This window comes from Calcarisporiella thermophila (genome assembly GCF_041956535.1).
Source record: "Calcarisporiella thermophila strain CBS 279.70 unplaced genomic scaffold VTP21scaffold_15, whole genome shotgun sequence".
Classification (NCBI taxonomy): Eukaryota; Fungi; Calcarisporiellomycota; class Calcarisporiellomycetes; order Calcarisporiellales; family Calcarisporiellaceae; genus Calcarisporiella; species Calcarisporiella thermophila.
This window is the reverse complement of record NW_027192205.1, coordinates 615,874-633,941: the sequence shown is the minus strand read 5'-3', so window position 1 is coordinate 633,941 and position 18,068 is coordinate 615,874. Positions and strand designations below refer to the sequence as shown.

Here is an 18,068-nt window from a genome sequence, read left to right as displayed (position 1 = left end):
TTGAATGTTGAAATAGAAAAGAGGAAAGGAGAAGGGGTGTCTGTGAGCTTAGGCAGAGTAATAAATATGGGTGGCATGGTTATATTAAAATTGGTTCGAACCCAAATTAGCATTTTGCAAGGTTCGTGTTGAAAAGCAGTCATGAGACCGATTCTCCTTTGATCGCATCTAGCTCCACAAAGTCGACCTCCAACTCAAGCGCACCAACTCTCTACTCCCCATCACCGCAAAGATGCTTCGCCGACATGGAATGCGGCCAGCGTCTCCTTCCCCCTCTCCCGCACTCGGCGAACAAACCCCTCTCCTACAAGCCTCGGAATGCGAGCGATTTCAGGTGGGGCATGAAAGTTGGTTGGATAGGATGGCTCGTCTAGCCAAATTGGACTCGGAGGCACGCGTGCTGGTGGAGTGGTGCTTGCCGTTGATTCTGGGGTATAGCGTCCAGATCGTGCTACGGCTTGTGGACGTTTACTTTCTGCGTTAGTACCCTTATCATTGGATTAGTGTGGGCTACTGATTAATCTTTTTTTTTTTTGTTTCGCTGCTGGTACATTAGGAAGCTTGGGCCCTTCTGGTAGTGTACCGTTGCTTCGAAAAGGTGTCTATATCAGTAGTGCTGACCCAGTTTTACCCTATTTTTGTATCATTGCCATTGGCATTATTCTTTTAATTTTCGGGTAACTAGAATTGTACGCCGCATCTATTGGAAGCATTTACATGATGTTCACTGCCTTTGCCATCGGCTGGGGCCTCTCCACCTCCCTTGACACTTACTGCGTCCAGTCTCTCACCATACCCTCTCTCCTACCCTTGCTCCTCCAGCGCACGCTCGTGCTTGTGACGCTCTTGATTTTCCTGCCGGCCACTATCTTGTTCTTCTTCTCGGGGCGAATTCTGCTTCGGCTGGGATTAGGGGGCCCGATCGCAAAGCTCGTGGGAGACTATGTTTGGACTGTGTGGTTTGGATTGTGGGCCAATTTTGCATATGTGTGTTTAAGAAAATACATGCAAGTGAGGGGGCATATGCGGGGAGTTGCCCTTGTCCTGATAGCGGCAATCCCGGTGAGTGTTCTCTCAAACTTCATATGGGTGCGATGGGCACGACTGGGGCTGGTAGGGTCGGGGATCGCACTCGCATCCACATACTGGGCCCTGGCGGTGGGAAGTGCAGCCTACGTGTTTACACACGGCCTGTGGGAGCGGGGCGGACCGGCCCTTGCTGGAGAGGGTCTGGGCTGGAAGGGGCTCTGGCCTTTCCTGAAGCTGGGGATGGCGGGGATCGTGGCGGAAACCATGGAGTGGCATCTCGAGCTCGCCATGCTCATTGCCGGGGGGCTCGGGCGGGGGAACCTTGCCGCCCAGTCCATGCTTGTGTCCGGCATCGCGCTCCTCTTCCCCTTGTCCTTCTCGATTGGCACCGCCGCCACGGTTCGCGTGGGCAACTACCTGGGACTTGCGCAGCCGGAAAAAGCACAGCAGGTGGCGCATTGGGCCGTGGCGGGGGCGGGCCTCATGGCCGCCGGAGGGGGCGTTTTCCTCGTCCTCCTGGGAAAGCTAGGGCTTGCCCGCTGGATCGGGGCCGACAAGGTCGTGAACGAGTACGTGGGACAGGTGGTCCCGCTGGTGGCGGTGGTGCACATGGGTCTGACGCTCGCCGTGGTGTGCCGCTCCGTGCTCTATGCCTGTGGCCGCCAGTCCTTTGTAGCCCAAACGAACCTCATGACCTACTACGGGTTGATTCCGATCGTACTCCACCTCGCGTTCAAGCTGGGGTTGAGCGGCCTCTGGATCGGGCTGGCCATCTCATCCGTGGCGAATGCCGGGATCTTGTTGGTGAGGGTGCTCTGCTTGGACTGGGCGGAGGAGGTAGAGGCCGCCCGAGACAGGTTGAAACAATTGAGGCCACGCGGGTTGCCGACGCGGGCAGATGAATGAATGGGCAAGGGGAGGGTGCCCAGCGCTCTATACACACATGCAAACACGCACATATATATATATCCATCCTTGTATAGAATTTATTCACTGATATGTACGCCTATCCAATATCTGTTTCACTCTTCTTTTAGATCCACGATGGGTTGAAGGTGGGGAGGAGAAGATGGAGAAAAGGGGAGGAGAAGAGGTCGATGATATTTATTTGACTATATTCCATCTTGTTTGTCTTTTTATACTCTTCCTGGCGGTTGCCTGTATATCTAGATGATTCCAATAGATATTAGAAAAGGATTCTTCTTGCCAAACTCCGTCCTCCTTAATAGGCTGGCAGCCGCCGCCGTCGTCTCTTGTCCTCCTCGAACAAACAGCTCACAGTGCCCCTCGTCCGCTTGAAGATTTCCTCCCGCGCCCACTGTACCGCCTCGGGGCTCACGCTCGTGCAGCCATTCAAATTGAGGCGCTTCAGCATTGGGGCACCCGCGGCGTCCTTGGGTTGCAGCAGCCACTTTAACCCAACGCTGGTGACGGCCGTGTGGCTCACGTCTAGTTCAACCAACCGAGGGCACCCCTTGGCCGCCGCCGCCAGCACCTCGCTCTCCACGTTCAAGTTCCCCCCGCACACAAGCACCTCCAGCTGCTCCCCCGCGTGCTCCAAAAATTTACACAGGCTCAGCGAGCTCACCCTCGAGCACCCCATCAGGTTGAGCTCACGCAGTCGTTTTAGCGTTGCGATAGTGGGGCCCGAGGTGTTCTGACTCCAGATCGAGCTACTCGTCAGACTGCTGCAGCCAGGAAGACGCAGCACCTCTAACCACCGGCTTCCTTGCACCATGTGGAAAACCTCTTCGTCCGCAAGGCGAGTCCAATCGGAAATCTCAAGCACCCGTAGCCTGGGCAAACACCAGTCGGTATTGGTTAAATCTGCCGAAGGGGTATTAAGGTGCAGGCCCGAGAAATACAGCTCCTCGAGATTGGTGAGGCGCTCCACCACGCAGACCAGTCCCGCCATAGTGAAGGCATTGCATTCTCGTAGGGAAAGCACCCGGAGCCCAGCATGACCCGAGACGCGGTTGAGGAGGAGGTTGTCAACAAAAGGGCAGCGATCTAGGTAGAGGGAGTTTAGGTTTGGGTGTGGAGGGTGGTTCGAGCTGGGGTCGATCCCAGCGCTCATGGAAGCTTCCTCCGACGCTCCTACCGAGGAGGGGCCGGTCGGCTCAGCCGGTTCCTGCAGAGTCCCTGCCATCTTGGCTGGAACGAAGCCGGCAGCGGTTATTTTTGTGTCGGCCAGATTAAACACCCTTAGCCTAAGGCAGCTGGACAGCGCTGCGTGCACTACAGAATCGTTGACGCATGACCCTGCCAAATCCAGCTCCTCCAGTTGCAGAGCCCCTTGCAAAAATCTTTGCAATAGGGCGGCCTCGACATCGCGATTATTTTTTAGAGCAAATTTGCGCAGATGAGGCCACCTTCCACCCCACGTTTCGATTCCCCTCTTCCCCTTCCTGGCAAGCTTTGAAATGGCTCCTAGATTGAGAGCTTCCAGTGTAGGAGGCGCACGACTCACCCATTTGTGGGCCGCGGTCGCGTCGAACACACCAGGGGCCCGTTTTCTTGAGGAAAAATCCATTTCTCGCCAAAGAGTACGTGCCCCGAGGAGAAAGTTTCGCCAGCGGTGGGAGACGCCAGTGCTCACCACGCGTGTGCGGAAATCCACCCGCTCGAATATTTCGTACAAAATCTCGGTCGGCAAGGTGAGGATGGGGTCGCGGCGTTGAGGTCGGCTCATCTCCCATCGGATGGCCCGGATAGCTTCCTCTATTCGGGTGCTGTCTTTGCATTTTTTCTGAAGCGCAACCTGGAGAATGTGCAAAGCCTTCCCGTGCTTTTCCAGGCGCATGCATATCTTTGAGGCCCGAAGGTATCCTCTTGCCTCCTCGGGGTACAACTCGATCATGTGCTTGGCATCGCGGAATGCCGCCTGGAAATGGCCGAGGCCAATGCGCGTTGCCGCACGGGCATCGAGGATGACGAATCGGTCGCCGGCGTGGGATGATTTTGTTTTAGGAATGCGGGCAAGCAGCTGGGTAAAGAGGAGCTCGGCTTGGGCATAGTCTTTAGCACGATACACTTCAAGCGCTTGTCGTTTGAGTTCATCATAGGGGGTGGAATCTTTGGATGGAGTGACATTGGAATCGGAGGTCATAGACGAAGCAACGTGGGGGATTGGGTTTGGAGCTATGAGGGGGGAAGGTTTTCCGGATTTTGAGCCTGCCGAGTTCATCGCGCCTATGTTCCCGTGAAAACATGGGCGCTATGTGAGGACACTCGGAGAATGGACTGGAAAGAAAGAAGTAGCCGTTGATTAATCGAGATGGCACGGGATCAATCTCCCTTATTATTACTACTTGATGAAATAAACCGCTTAGGAAAAAAAAACGCGTCGCGTAACGAAGAATGAAAATTGGGCAAATCACCGCCATTATATTTGGGCAGCCAATGGGAGACTTAATGCAATTAACAAAAGGTGCCAAATGCGAGGAAAATGTCAGATAGAGATGAGTATTAACCGAATCTTAACAAAATGAGCCATTGAGAGTATCTGTTGTTCTGTTCCTATCCTGCTTACCTATTGTCCATCCTAGCCCCTGCTTAGAGAGGTTGTTGCATAAGCAAGAGAGGTTTGAGATCTCTGCACCTCCCCCACGAAAAGGTCCAGCTTGCTTGCCTTGGCAAAGAGTGGAAAACGACTAGAACCCATAAAAAACTAGGCCCATATCTAACTCCCCCTTCATATGTCCACACTCCTTCTGCCCGGTGCCCTATCCCCTCAGCACGATTAAAACGAGGTGAATCAACTAAGCCAGCAAGCTCATTTTCAAGCGCGATATCCTCTGGGTTTTGAAATTGAGGTTGTAATTTCGCCCTAGCTTTTGAATCCAGTCGTTCTCCCATTATTGTCTAGCGTTGCTTTCTTTGCCCGCCCGAGGCTGGGTGGTTTGCATCTAACCCAGTTTAGCTTCGATACTAAGCATGGAAACGTAAGTAGGGTGAAGCTTGGCCAAAGCCTCCCCTCTCTCCAACCCTCTCGGCCCGCCCAACCGGCCGTACTCACAAACCAAATCCTGCTGCTGACTGGTTTGTTTTGATTGCGTCATTAGACCTCTCTGCGGAGGACCATCGCGGTACCCTGCTCATCCGCGGATGCTCCTCTGCCTTAATTGTGCCGGCTAAAGGGGACGAAAATCTGCGCACCCCCCGGGCCATGCAGACGTCCATCTTTTGCCCCGATCTTCAGGGGCTACAAACAAGAGTGTTCTTGTGGCAAATCTATTATTGTTCAAGGCTTCCTGGGCCTTTGCTTGAGATGCACCGGTTCTCAGCGACGGTCTTCTACTGAGTTCAAATCAGGGAGAAACCTCTTAGCTGATTAGATTATCACCTTCTCTGCTCTCGCTGAAAAAGCCGTGGCATGCTAAATTGTCTTGGACAGTGCGGCTGCACTTTGCCCAGGTCGGCCGGGGCTATCCTTCAGCTTCAGTTTCAGAGGCCTCCCGTAAGCACGCCTGGAAGGGGGGAGGAAGCTTCCACTTATGCTTTTAATTCTCACACCCGTCCCCCACGAACGGTTTCAATTTTCGATGCAAGTTTATCAACATGAAGCCCGAGTCTTTCGTGTCAAGCAGCAGACTCCCTCAACCAGAGGAGGCGAACATAGAGGAGAAGGCAAAATCTAATATTGCAAAATGAGCTAAAGTGAAAACAAAATCCACACAGGAATGACAAGAATAGATAGCTAAACACAAAGAAAAAGAGTCCATAAGACGACAATGCCCAAGAGAAATTAAGCCCAACGGAAAGAGGGGTTGAGTAGATTAAATGTACAAAAGAGAACACTTCATCCAATAGTGATTCCTTTTGCAAGGAGAAGAGTCATGGAAAAGCGTGACTGACAAGAAACCGGGGGAACACATGGCATGGAGAGCGAGATGGAGATGCTGAGCATGGCCCGTCATTGCGAGGGAGGATGCGGCTTCGGAGGAAGCGGGATGTTGGGGAGGGGATAGGGGTCCTTTGTCATGGCGAGCAGGCAATGAAGAGCGTGGCGGGATGAGGCGAGTCGAGCTTCACAAGTGCGGGGTAAGTGGGGGGGAGGAGTTAAATAGGGCAGGGAGCCAAAAGGAGAAACAAGCGCGAGGCAAAGAAAAATTTTTTGCACCATCGCCATTTATAGCCCCCAAGCCTACAGGCCTCTGCCACGGCCCACCGGCCACAGCCCAAACAAACCTCCATCAACAAACCGCGCAGCCGCGAGGATGCAGCGAACAAATAACAAATAACAAGTCGTCCCCTTGGCTAAACCTTTTCCAATGGGCCAAGGGCCTTGGGGCTATCAACAAAGAAGCCACCCTTTGTTATGCAGCCGTTCCTGATCGAGGTAATCGGGCCAAACTTTGCCCCCGAGTTTCCCGCAAACCTTAAACCGCGGGATTGGCCATCCGACCGAGCCCCGCATCGCGGCCCTCTCTTGGCTCCCCTCGGGAGGAGAGGGTGTTCTGGAGCGGGCCGGCGAGCCACTCCCCCCCCCCCCGCTTTCCCGCAACCCTTCGCGGCCGCACAAATACCGCTTAGGTCGGCGGTGCTAGACGCCGGGATTGATTGATTCTCAGCAGAAACAGGATTCGATCATACTTTATTAACCAATTCCATATTAAATTAGAGTCAACTTGATAAACTTGATAAACATACACATATGTTTTTATATATATTTATATATTTATATATTTATATATTTATATATTATAGAGGTGGGTGTGCGTATACGTGTATTTGTCTATATACATGGCCTAGTTTACAGAGACACTCATCATTCCCCCCCCTCACACGACGCAAGCATCTACACATGCCCCATCACTATGGAGAATCGCAGCACGTCCGGATTTCCCTCCGACGCGGAATAGTCCTCACTACACAGAGTCGTGCTTCTCCAGCCCTATGAAGAAAAGCAAAATAGGCATTAGAATGAGATCATTTTTGACTCCCCCTCCTCCTTCCATCCCCCATTTACCCATGATTGCATCAGCTTGAAATCATCAGGAGTGCTCTGGAACTGCGTTAGCATGTGGCTAGGGCCGTGGGACGCGCACACGATCTTGAACCAGGTCTTCACCCGGAGCCGCCGATCGGTGTAGAGGGAGAAGTGCGAGGTCCCGGAGCCCCCCAGCGAGGTCCTTGTGGTCGTTGTGGTCCCATCCAGCTCTCTCTCCACCACCACCAGCTCGCCGGCCGCTGAATCGGGAGAGGAGCTCTGCCGGTGGAGATACACGCCAAGCTGCATGTTTCGTCGCGGCCCCCGTATTTTCTGGATGTAGAGGTTCCAGTTGGAGCCAGCATAGAAGACGGTGTGCGAGTAGACCCGGTGCTTCTCCTTGAGGGCACTCACGTCCGTGAACTCGATGCTGAACCGGAAGGGGGCAAACCGCGAGTATTCCCGGCGGGGCTTCTCCTTCTCATCCTGCTGGCGCTGGTGCTGGTGCTGGTGGGACGCAGACGTGGCATTCGCAATGCTCTCCCCAACTTTGGTGTAATCTGCATCGGGAATTATATGGCGGGTGGGGTGTGGTTCGTGCTCGCCGACGACAATCCCGAGTTTCTCGTCGGTCTCCGACGCTGCCATGATACGGGTGCGAAGCTCGACCTGTTGCCAGAGCGCATCCTTGATGATGTCGTCAGGGACGTATGGCTTGCCGGTGGCGGGATCGATATCGCGTTTAATCGAGTTCAGCTCCTCGAATGACATGTGGGCATAGATGATGGCGTGGGCAAACATCTCGAGGTAAAATGGCTCCTCGTCTTCTTCAGCCTCGTCTTCATCTTCCTCCTCCTTCTCCTCCTCTTCCTCTCCTTCTTCTTCCTCTTCCACAGCCATCTCCTCCTTGTGCAATCCTTCTGCGTTCTCTACATGCTCCACCCCTCCACCGTCTTCCCTCCTCTCCTTCTGAGGAGTCGACTCCCCCTCCCCACTCATGCTACCCATGTTTACCCAATGTTGCTCCTTGGTACACTCCATGCTGACTCTTTCACTCGTCTCCTTCACTCCACCCTCATTTCCCTTAGAACCCACGCGGCTATTAGTATCTCGGCCTGAAGCCGCTTTCGATCCTCCCTTGGCCTTTCTCAAGCGCAGCTTCTCCCTGCGCAGACCCACGATCTCTTTCACGAAGCTATACCGCTCGTACTCTCCAGGCACCCAAAAAAAATCCGATTCCACCAGTCGCTGGAGCCATTGGATCGGAATCTCGACCAATGCGCTCCGCAACCTCGGATCGGAATAGGCATCCCGGCACAGATAGGTGAAAGCCGCCTCGACGATGCGCGCCGAAACCGAACCGTAGCAATGGCCGTCGACAAAACTCAGGTACTTGGCCACATTGGAGGGCGACAGAGTACGCAGGATATATTCGGCACAGGCGTCGGAGAAATCGTCCATTTGCAGGAAGCAGGCGGTTGCAAGGAGGGAACATACATTCTGGTCATGGATTGGGTCTTCTAGGCGGCCATAGAGCTTTCCTATCGCTATATGGAAGGACTGCGCGAACAAGAGGGGTTCAGGAAATAAAAATAAAATCGATTTGAGCATGCAGCTCATATACTTTCAATCGAGCTTGAAATCGAGGCAGCTTACCTCAGGGGTGATGTTGGTGTCATCAAAGTGGAGCTCCACGCACTCCTCCCCCGCCTCCTTCCATCGGCCCAGCAGCAGCCGATCGAAGAAGGCATTTTGCGAGAGCACCAATTTGTGCAGCCGAAACTCCTTGTTCCAGGCCGGAATGCGGATGACAACATCGAATCCTTGGGCCTCCAATAGGCCTTTAGTGTAAACATGGGAGCAGAGGCGTGACATCTGCGCGATGAGTCGGGCATAGGATTTGCGGGAGACAGGGTTGGCCAGGGGCAGGAATGGATCGTGGGCCGAGGTGGAGAGCCACTCGCGAACCAGCGATTCGTCAAGGGGATATTTCCCGGATCGGTTGAGGCTGGAGGGGAAGTTGGCGGTAGAGGCGTGATCAAGATAGGTGCTAGTCGACGATATGGATGTGATGGAGTTGAGCGGGCTGCTAGGATCCATAGAGCATGCGGGGTGCAGCAAGGGTGAAACGGTCGGCGAGTGTGTGGTAAGGGCGTCTGCAAGGTAAAGACTGGGAAACAACGAAAGAATCAACCGGTCCCCCTTCTCTTCAGAAAACAAGGTTCTATGATCAATAATACTCTTATCACAAGAGAGAGCGGAGGCTTTTTTTTCCAGTTGTGGTGGCAATTTCGTAAGAGTCTTGAAGAGGCGAATCTACCTAATAACACTTAAGCCTCTTTAGGAAGGGTTGCTTTCAATCATATCTCGCTAAGGATGGATGCGTTCTCGACTTTTCGGCAATGCCTGAGCGTTCTAGAAGAAATAGCAGCAAACCACTCTATCTTATAATAAATAGGAAACACTGGCGAAATAACATTAATAAACAGGCTTGTCACAAGTTAAATAGGGCTGCTTAAGCTAAATTAAGAGTGAAAACAACAAAAAAAAAAAGATAGAAGGAATTCCAAAGAAAAAGACAGCGCAGACAAGAGGGCACCAAAGAAATAACACATCACAAATAAGAGAGAGGGAAGAAGGGAAAGCGAGAAACGAAGAAATACAGCATAAATAGAACAGTAAACAACTTAGCCCTCCCCCCCTCTCCCCCACGAAAAAAAAAAAAGAATTGAACCATGGAGGAGAAGTGTGTATGTATCGTACAGGTGTGAAAATCTTCTAGCCAAAAAGCTCTTCCGCCTGGGCGCTTCCAACCAGCGCCCTCAACACGGCTGCCCCATCCATGCCGGCGGCCTGCCCGACCTCCTGCAGCGTCTGCACGAACCTGCCCACCTTCGCCAGATACAGGGTGCTGGTGATGTTCTCCACGCGCCCAATCAGATTCTCCAGGATCCGCAGCAGATCCTCCTCCTTCGCTTCCTCCTTGATGTGGGCCGTCATCATCCGGCCCATGTAGTCGTGCCGGGGAGACGATTTGGAGGGGTTGCCGGCCGTGACACGCTCGAGGCGCAAACAAAGGTAGCCGAGCGTCCGCACCAGCTCCGGATCCACGAGGGGGGCTTTGGCCTGCCCGAACAGGTTGATGCAGCTCGCCTTGAAGGAATCCGACTCCACCAGGCCTTGCGCTGACACTCGATTCTCGCCGATCACCCGCTTCACTCGCCCCGACAGCGCCCGGGGATACACTAGCGTCACGTCCTCGGGGGTCTCAAGCCCTTTGAGCTTGCGCTCGCCCAGATGCACGATGCACACCCCGAGCTCGCGCAGCGCAATCGCATCCCGCGCCAGCTTCCGGCGCCTTCGATCCTGCTCCTCTTCCTCCTCCTCCTCCTGGGACCCCTCCGAGGCCAGGGCCTCCTCGATCGCATGCAGCTCCACCATCACATCCCGCGAGACACTAATCTGACCCCCATCCGCCACGTTGCACACTCGCGAGGCACGGTTCACCATCGGCCCGAAGTAGCCCATACGCTGGGTGATGGGGTCTACCTCACACACCGGCGAGCCCCAGTGGATGCCCATGCGAACCGACAGCCCGCGGTACAGGGTAGCCCCTTTCCTAGCCCTGGGCCGGTGCCCGTTCGCCAAGTTGGAGAGCGAGCCATTCTCGCGATTTGACCGCCGGTCCCTCGCCTCCCCCTGATCCGGCCCCATGGCCCCATTCGCAACCCCACTGCCGGACTCCTCCGCCGAGGACCCGTTGCCATGGCCGTTCTCGTCGACCAGTTCCTCCGCCGCCGCCACCTCCTCCTCCCCGTCCTCCTTCTCCTCCTCATCCAACTCCTCCACCACTTCACGGCACTCCTCGGTCTCCAAGATCTCCACCGGCCAATCCGCCCTCAGCAGCTCCAGCTGCACCGTAAAGCAAAAGAGCATCGCCGCAGTCACGCTCGGGAATGACACCATGAACGCGTCGCCCTCCGTTCGGACCTCGTATCCCCCCATCGCGTCCAACTGCCGGCGCATGATCGCGTTGTGCTCCTTGATGGCCGAGCGCATCGCGGTGGGCACGGCGTCCCACAGGGCCGTCGAGCTCTTGATGTCGGTGAAGACGAGGGCCACCTCTCCCACGGGCGGTTCGACCTCGCGTAGCATCAAATCGCCGGCCGCGGCCCCCTCGCGCACGCGCCGACGCTTGCCATGGTGGGCAAAATCCGGGTCGGTGATCAACCGCCCCACGGTGTTGGCTCCGTAGTTGGTCTGGGGGTCGACCTTCTGGCGGGCGAGCTTGCGGTTCTCCTCGAAAAGGCCCCCCACTCCGATGATCATGACGGTGACGTTGTCGGCCCCGTAGGCCACCGCAAAGTCGCGCAGTTTGTGCGCAGCACGCATGATATCCTCCCGCTCCGTCCGCACCACATCGACGGCGTTCGAGGGCGGCAGTTGCGACCAGAGCCCGGCCGTCCCCAGGATCAGAAACTCGTCCTGGGCCGTCAGCTCCCACGTGGTCACGGACGGGTTCGCATTGATGGCTGGGCAGTGCGAAAAGTGCCCGAACGCCCTCGACACGTCCAGCTCCCCGTTTAACAGCTGCTCCCGCGTCAGATACGCACCGGCCCCTCTCGTTCGGGCCCGCTCGACGCGCGGAAGATGCTCCGGCGTCAGGGTGACCGTCTCCCTGCCTTTACGCGCCAGCACCGCTTGCACGTTGCCAACATTGGCCACGTAGAGGCGCGTCTTTTTGATGTAGGCCACGGCCGCGCATGCGCCCGACCGCTCGGCGATTCCGATCGCCGCCACGTCGCGGTTCAGGCCCAGGAAGGTGCGCCGCAGTGCCGTGGGGATATCCGTGGTCTCCTCCTCCTCCTCCCCCTGGCCCAGCTCGTCGCTGAAGCGGTAGTGGAGGGAATCATTCAACTGTTTGGCAAGCTTGCACCCACCGCTGCCGCCTCCGCTGAGCCGGCCTTCGAACAACGCGAACAAGCACTCGTCGTCCCGCCCGCGGAACCGCGGGATGACAAGGTCCCAGGTCGCCAACCGGTTGGAGGCCGAGAGTGTGTCGGCCATCCCGTACGTCATGCAGTTCACCTCCGATGGGGTCGTGCGAATACGCCTATCCTCCGTCTCATCTGGCACCCCCACCATGAGCGTGACGTCCATCAGGCCTAACACCTTCAGCTGCGTCAACGCGTCGAATTCCGCTAAATGCTTCTCCTGGGGAACCTCGTCGCCCGGCCGATGGTGATACTTGACCTCCAGGCGCTTGTTGCCCGAGAGGTTCAGGTAATGCAGGCCAACGTTCCAATTCCAGTTCCAATCGTAGGGCCAGTTAGTGATGTTGTACTTAAGTGAGTTGCAGCCTACGTCCAACACCAAGAGGCGGCGCAATTTGCCCAGCTCGGCCGGCACCGTCTGCAGCTTGTTTCCGTCGAGGCAGAGCAGCCTCAGACTGCTCAGCCGTTCTATGTGGTCGGTGGGGATCGAGGTGAGCTGATTCCCGGACAGGTGCAGCTCCTGCAGCTGCTGGTGGGACAATCCATCGACGGGGATCTCATAGAGATCATTCCACGCCAGGTTCAACACGCGCAGCTCGGTGAAGAGGGAGAGCGGCCCAAACACATCGTCGGTGAGGCCGTTGTCGCCGAGGAGAAGGCGGTTGAGTGAGAAGGCGAGCGGGGGCGGGTGATTGCGCGGAGAGGAGAAGAAGGAGGGTGGGTTGAACTTGACGTCCCCGGGGTCGTCCACCGCGGAGCTAGGCTCCGAGCTGAAGCCGGTCATAGCCCCGGGGGCGAAGAAATCGAATTCGCTCCGGCCCGAGGGCGAAATGCCGGCCGAGGCAGAAGGGGAGGAGGAGGGGGAGGAGGGGGGGAATGCCTTCACGGTGGAGGCGAATGCGGCTGCAGCCGAGGTATTGATGGGAGGCGCAGGAAAATTCACCAAGAGGTTCGAGCTGGCATTCAGGGTGACCAGGGCGCCGCAGGTCCAGATCTCCCGGGGCAGAGTTTTCAGGCTGTTGCGCTGTACCTCCAGCTCCTTCAGCGTCTTAAGGGCTCCGATTTCGGAGGGGAGCATGGTGAGCGCATTGCCGTTGCAGCTCAACCGCACCAAGCGAGTGAGATTCTTTATGAGGGGAGGGAGGGAGGTGAGCCGGTTGTCATCCAGGATGAAGTGCTCCAGCTCTCGAAGGTGGAGGAAGAGGGCGTCTGGAAGGAGGGTGAGATGACATCCCGTCAAATCCAGATAGCGCAAGTGCGAGTCCCCCGTAAAATCGAATGCCAAGATGGGGCAACGGGCGAGTCTCATTTCATGAAGAGACCGAGGCACCCGCACTCGTTCTATCAAATTGTCGTCCAGCTGCACCTTCTCTAGCTCCGGGATCATCGGCAGCCGTTCTGTGTCCGTGAGTAAATTCTGGCGCAAGTCTAGGGTCTGTAATCGCACCAGCCCCGAGATGCCTTCTGGGAGGTGACGCAACCTATTGCCGATGAGCACCAGGTGGCGCAGATTCCCTAGCCGTCGGATTGTGTCGGGGAGCTCTTCGATGTCATTGTGGCCGAGGTCGAGCTCTTGGAGACTCAGGATGTTGGTGACCGCGGTGGGGAACGTTCGAAGTTCATTATTCGACAGGTCAAGCGTGCACAAATGCTGCAGCTGCCTGAATGCGAGGGGGAGGGTGTCCAGCAAATTGTTGTAGAGCCAGAGGCTCGTCAACGCGTTTAAACTCTCAATGCCGGTCCCGGCAAGATTCTTTAATCGATTGCTCGATAAATCTAGATGAATGAGAGTCGACACTCGATGGATCCCCTCGGGCACCCTCTGTAGTCCATTGGAGGAGAGCCGCAAGTCCCTAAGAGAAATGCACTCCTGTGCAAAATCTTCGGGAAAATCAGCGCCCAGATTGTGCGACACGTTCAGGGTCACGATATTTTCGGCATGGCGATAGAGCCAGAAAGGGATGGTGGGGAGATTCTGGCCTTGCAGATCGATATGTTGAAAGCTTTCTAGACCCAAGTGTTCCTCCTACAAGGAGAGTAGACAAAATTAATATAAATAAAATAATAAAGAAGGATAAAGGTGATTGAGATGGTTATCAGGGTAGGAGGGAGGAGGGAAGAAAGCTTACTAATAACTGGATCATCGTGGCGGGTCTAAATGTGAATTTGACTAGATTCGAGTTATCCTCACGACCCAAGTCCTCCATTCGATCTTGTTCAGTGTAGCCCATCTGCTCTAGCCAATTTTTTAAAAGGAGAGCGGGCTTTTCATGTGGGTGCAGTGCGCGCTCTACCATGGAAAAAAAAAATAGGGTAAGCAGTTAATTTTCGCATAAACAACTCGCAGGGTAAAACAGAGGGAGGGCTACCCAGGTTATTATGGCTAAAATAAATGTTAAATTTGCTGATATCGGGGATAAATGTTTTCTTGGCTAGCATCTGGCGAAGCTCTTCAGCGGTAGTGTGGAGTGTTATCAAAACGGTGGCAAAGGTTCCGTCATGGCGATGAACTCGGATGTAATACTGAAAACACACAAGCACCTCACTTCAGACAAGCATTCTGACGCTTGGAAATTGAGAAAACAACTTACATTTCTAGCCATAACGTCGCGATTCTCTCCCTGCGCAACACTGCCCGCCTTTTCGGCATCGCCCCCCTCGAGAGAACTAGGGGTGGCCCATGCCTCTATGGCAGGTTGGCCTCGCAAAGCGGAGGGCAAATTCGAGTCCGACAGCCAAGGCGCTATCTCATAGATCTGTCGTTGAAAGACCGTCTCGTTTCCTTCGACCTCGGGTGAACTCTCGTCCAAATACTGGCTCTGGTGAGAGGCGGGCGTATATTTTTGCTGACGTTGGCGAGGGCGATGAAAACCAAGCAGAGCAGTGTGTTTTGAACCTCCGTCTCCGGGGTGTGAAGCATCGTAATCTGCCGATGGAGTGGAAAGTAAAATGAGGATGGATCCGAAAGAGACTCTTTTCTATTCATGACTGCAACCAACCTTGATCTACCGCTAAAGCGTTGGCATTATACCGCGTTCTATCTTCGCGTTTGTCTGCAAAGTGTCGGGCTGGAATATCAAAGGGATTGTCGCGCTCTGCGGATGGAGGGGATGCCACTGACCCCTTACCTCCCGTGTAAGAACTGATGGAGCCCTCCCGAGATTGGCTACCATAGGGAGGAATGTAGTCGAAGGAGACTCTATGGGCGCGCTCGGCTAAAAAAGACCCACAAGTTGGGTAGAGAGGGAAAAATAAGGTTTGGTTTAGTCAATAAAACAGGGTAAGCAAAAGCGGCAGTATCCACCTTCAGGCTCTTTACTCTTTTTTCTTCCAAACCGAGACAGCAACCCACGCTTCTCTTTCTGGGGAGTGCTCTTCGGAGGGGGGAAATACTCTTGGGCAAAATTTGCATCGACATTGGGGGGCGAATACACGTCTGGAACTCTCCTAGAGTGCTCGGCAATCATTTGCATTTCTCTTATCAGTTGCTCGTCGATGTCTGAAGTAGTACTGCTGCGCCGATGCTCATCCGTCGAATGAGAAGCCGTCCGAGAACGCGAGTTGGTGCGACTGGGAGGTGCGGGGGGAAGATGCATTGCCGAGGCGAGGGTGGCATAGGTATGCGAAGATTTGGCTGGGGTCGGGGCGTAGGTGTAGGGAGGAGGATTCGAGGAGGGCGTCTTGGATAATTGTCGAGAGCTTTCGTTCGAATGCCGACGCGCGTTATCGACCGCGCTCGGCACCACCAGCGAATCAACTGATTTTTCTTTGCGATGCCGCTTGAAGCCATCGGCCGGCGAGTAAGGCAGCTGCTGAAAGCTGTTTGAGCGGGGCCAATCCGACGAATTGAGGTGAGATTTTTCGTGGACGTACGCAGAAGCAGCAGACATGGCTGCAGGAGTGTTGGGCGGACGCTGATTAGACGAGGAAAGGGATCCGCCAAATATATACGAGAGCAATGACTCGGCCCCATCGCGCGATTTCTTGCGCTTGGTATGTTCGTGCGACTGCTCGGGATTATGTAGTGAGCCGGTAGATCCGCCTTCTCTGGTGAGGTTTAGGCTCGACATGGGGATGGATACTTTACAAGAAAGCGAATTCGACGGCTACAATGCGTGAACTCACTAATACATTGGGATTGCGAATGAAAATGCTCTGGCACAAAGAACTGGATCCAATTGGAAATCCCTCTGTCAAAGAGAAGAGGAAAATTTCACGATCCATTTCGAGGATACAAGCCGCACGATTGAAACGAAAATTATTAGCGCTTGGTGTCTCTATTTCGCAATTTCCCAAAGGCTCGGCTCCCTTGTTCAATCAAGCCGTGCTGTTCCACGATGCTGCATCAGGATAGGATGCGCACAGCTCATCACGGGGCCGATCTGAATCAGAAAATGCGGCTGCAGCTACCCGCTGGCATGCCCCTCCCTCCACCGTGGAGGAACGGTTGGAAATGCCCCAACCCCAGCCCTTGGCCGTATGGATCGCCGGCCATCATGGCTTTTGGCTTGGCCCAGCCCACGCTCTCTAGCAACCGCTGAAATCAGAGAACAGCGAGGATCTAAGTGGGCAGCCAGCTACGCCGCCGTCCTTGATCCAACTTCGGACAAGTAGGCTGGCATTGGATAGCGTGGTCAGCTCCGTTAATTTTAGGGATTACTCGATCATCCGCCGTGGTTCCTCTAACAATCAAGCCTCAAGGTAGATAGATGCAGCGGTATCTTCACCATCCGAGTCAAGCCCACGAACTAGACCTATTCTGCGCCAAGAATGCATCAAGCAGAGGAGATTGCCTACAAGCAATTTTACATGGTCTGTATGCCATTGGTCCCTCATCTCATTTAGAGCCACAGCTCAATATAAGCACGTAGATAAGGGGAAAAAAAAACCACCCAAGGAATGATCTTTAATAGGCAATCTGCATACCCCAATGCACTAAGAGCTCAAACATTTCTAGCGCATTACCAACTACCATTTCGAACCGAGACCCAAAAATCAGGGTTCGGGCTGAAGGTCCATTTAATACAAATTTGGCGAGAAGGATAAGCCTGTATCCTGCAGCATCACCACAACGCAAGAATATAGGATAAGATGGGCTCAATGGCAACTCTTTTTGGTGCTTGAGCTCTATTACGTAAAGAGGGAGAGAGGCGTCACAATGCTTCTGAAAACGGCATCCAACGATGGAAATTTGCGTTCGTGGAGGGCTAATATACAAGAAAGAAATGCCCTATCGGAACGACCGCCTCCAGAGCATGATCGAATCCTACGGTAAGTCCTGCAAGTCGCGCTTAGTTAGGCTTTGGCTGGAAGAGAGGTGCGATCTAGAATCGAAGAGGGATCAGGACACGAAGCCGGGCCACTTATGAATAGATTCGCCATAGCCGCCAGAGAAGACGTCACGGCGGGACGTCACGAACTTATGCACGGCACTGGGCAGAGTCCCCAAGCACAAAAAGGAGTACAACATAAATCTTCGCTGTAGATGCGAGCTCAGCAGACCGCCGCAGCAGATTGGCTTCCCACCCTGGCTTGGACTTTATAGGGCGGGCGATTTCACGCGTGCCAGGCCGGGGAGAGGGCCTAGTCGAGCACCCGACCTTAGGATCTGGCCCGCGGAAAAGCTGCGAAAATTCTCCGCAGAAAGCGAAAAAAAGCGCGCGCTGAGCTGGGGCTTAGAAAAAACACGCTCATATGCACCCCAGGCACGGCGGGGAGAGTGGAGGACGAGTGAGGCCAGCGTGCACAACGCAACTAAGTTTATTACGTAGCCCATTCTCCATTCTGGGCCTTTGGCTTTTGCTTACGTCCTGCCCGCGTGAAAGGTTGTGCTGCGGACGCTGCCATTGGTCAGCGCAAGATTCCTCCCGGACCCCCCTCGTAGCGAATTGCGGCCCAAGAACAGGCGAGAAATTTCGGATTTCACACAACGCGTTCTCCTCCCTCCTCAGCCTCTGCCCCTGCTGATGAGCTCTGGCACCATCGCCCTCCGCCGACGCTCTAGCCCATCCATCTCTCCTCCCTCGTCTTTCTCCTGATTGATTCAGCAGCCCCCGCCCCTTCTCGCCCCCTCCTGCGCTGCCTCCCCCCTGAGAAGCGGCCCTCCCCCTTCC

At 54.7% G+C, this 18,068-nt stretch overlaps 7 protein-coding genes across 7 annotated transcripts; 4 read left to right on the top strand and 3 right to left on the bottom strand.

Moving 5' to 3' along the window:
* Positions 1 to 66: 66 nt before the first annotated feature.
* Positions 67 to 1,935, top strand: VTP21DRAFT_2861 (uncharacterized protein; the record flags this gene model as incomplete). The annotated part of the gene is made up of 4 exons (XM_069393100.1): positions 67 to 78; positions 173 to 479; positions 557 to 610; positions 686 to 1,935. 4 exons carry the CDS (start codon positions 67 to 69, stop codon positions 1,933 to 1,935), a joined length of 1,623 nt encoding a protein of 540 aa, XP_069250109.1.
* A 316-nt stretch (positions 1,936 to 2,251) lies between these two features.
* On the bottom strand, positions 2,252 to 4,216 carry VTP21DRAFT_2860 (uncharacterized protein; the record flags this gene model as incomplete). The annotated part of the gene is made up of 1 exon (XM_069393099.1): positions 2,252 to 4,216. One exon carries the CDS (start codon positions 4,214 to 4,216, stop codon positions 2,252 to 2,254), a length of 1,965 nt encoding a protein of 654 aa, XP_069250108.1.
* Positions 4,217 to 4,727: 511 nt separating this feature from the next.
* On the top strand, positions 4,728 to 5,332 carry VTP21DRAFT_2859 (uncharacterized protein; the record flags this gene model as incomplete). Its single annotated transcript, XM_069393097.1, has 2 exons — positions 4,728 to 4,749; positions 4,989 to 5,332. The coding sequence occupies 2 exons, from the start codon at positions 4,728 to 4,730 to the stop codon at positions 5,330 to 5,332; spliced, it is 366 nt and encodes a 121-aa protein (XP_069250107.1).
* A 1,497-nt stretch (positions 5,333 to 6,829) lies between these two features.
* Positions 6,830 to 9,061, bottom strand: VTP21DRAFT_2858 (uncharacterized protein; the record flags this gene model as incomplete). The annotated part of the gene is made up of 3 exons (XM_069393096.1): positions 6,830 to 6,925; positions 7,001 to 8,521; positions 8,618 to 9,061. 3 exons carry the CDS (start codon positions 9,059 to 9,061, stop codon positions 6,830 to 6,832), a joined length of 2,061 nt encoding a protein of 686 aa, XP_069250106.1.
* A 678-nt stretch (positions 9,062 to 9,739) lies between these two features.
* VTP21DRAFT_2857 (uncharacterized protein) lies at positions 9,740 to 16,025 on the bottom strand (the record flags this gene model as incomplete). Its single annotated transcript, XM_069393095.1, has 6 exons — positions 9,740 to 13,981; positions 14,085 to 14,245; positions 14,325 to 14,478; positions 14,547 to 14,881; positions 14,955 to 15,170; positions 15,260 to 16,025. 6 exons carry the CDS (start codon positions 16,023 to 16,025, stop codon positions 9,740 to 9,742), a joined length of 5,874 nt encoding a protein of 1,957 aa, XP_069250105.1.
* Positions 16,026 to 16,292: 267 nt separating this feature from the next.
* VTP21DRAFT_2856 (uncharacterized protein) lies at positions 16,293 to 16,496 on the top strand (the record flags this gene model as incomplete). Its single annotated transcript, XM_069393094.1, has 1 exon — positions 16,293 to 16,496. One exon carries the CDS (start codon positions 16,293 to 16,295, stop codon positions 16,494 to 16,496), a length of 204 nt encoding a protein of 67 aa, XP_069250104.1.
* Positions 16,497 to 17,138: 642 nt separating this feature from the next.
* Positions 17,139 to 17,993, top strand: VTP21DRAFT_2855 (uncharacterized protein; the record flags this gene model as incomplete). The annotated part of the gene is made up of 3 exons (XM_069393093.1): positions 17,139 to 17,249; positions 17,340 to 17,705; positions 17,781 to 17,993. 3 exons carry the CDS (start codon positions 17,139 to 17,141, stop codon positions 17,991 to 17,993), a joined length of 690 nt encoding a protein of 229 aa, XP_069250103.1.
* Positions 17,994 to 18,068: the final 75 nt, after the last annotated feature.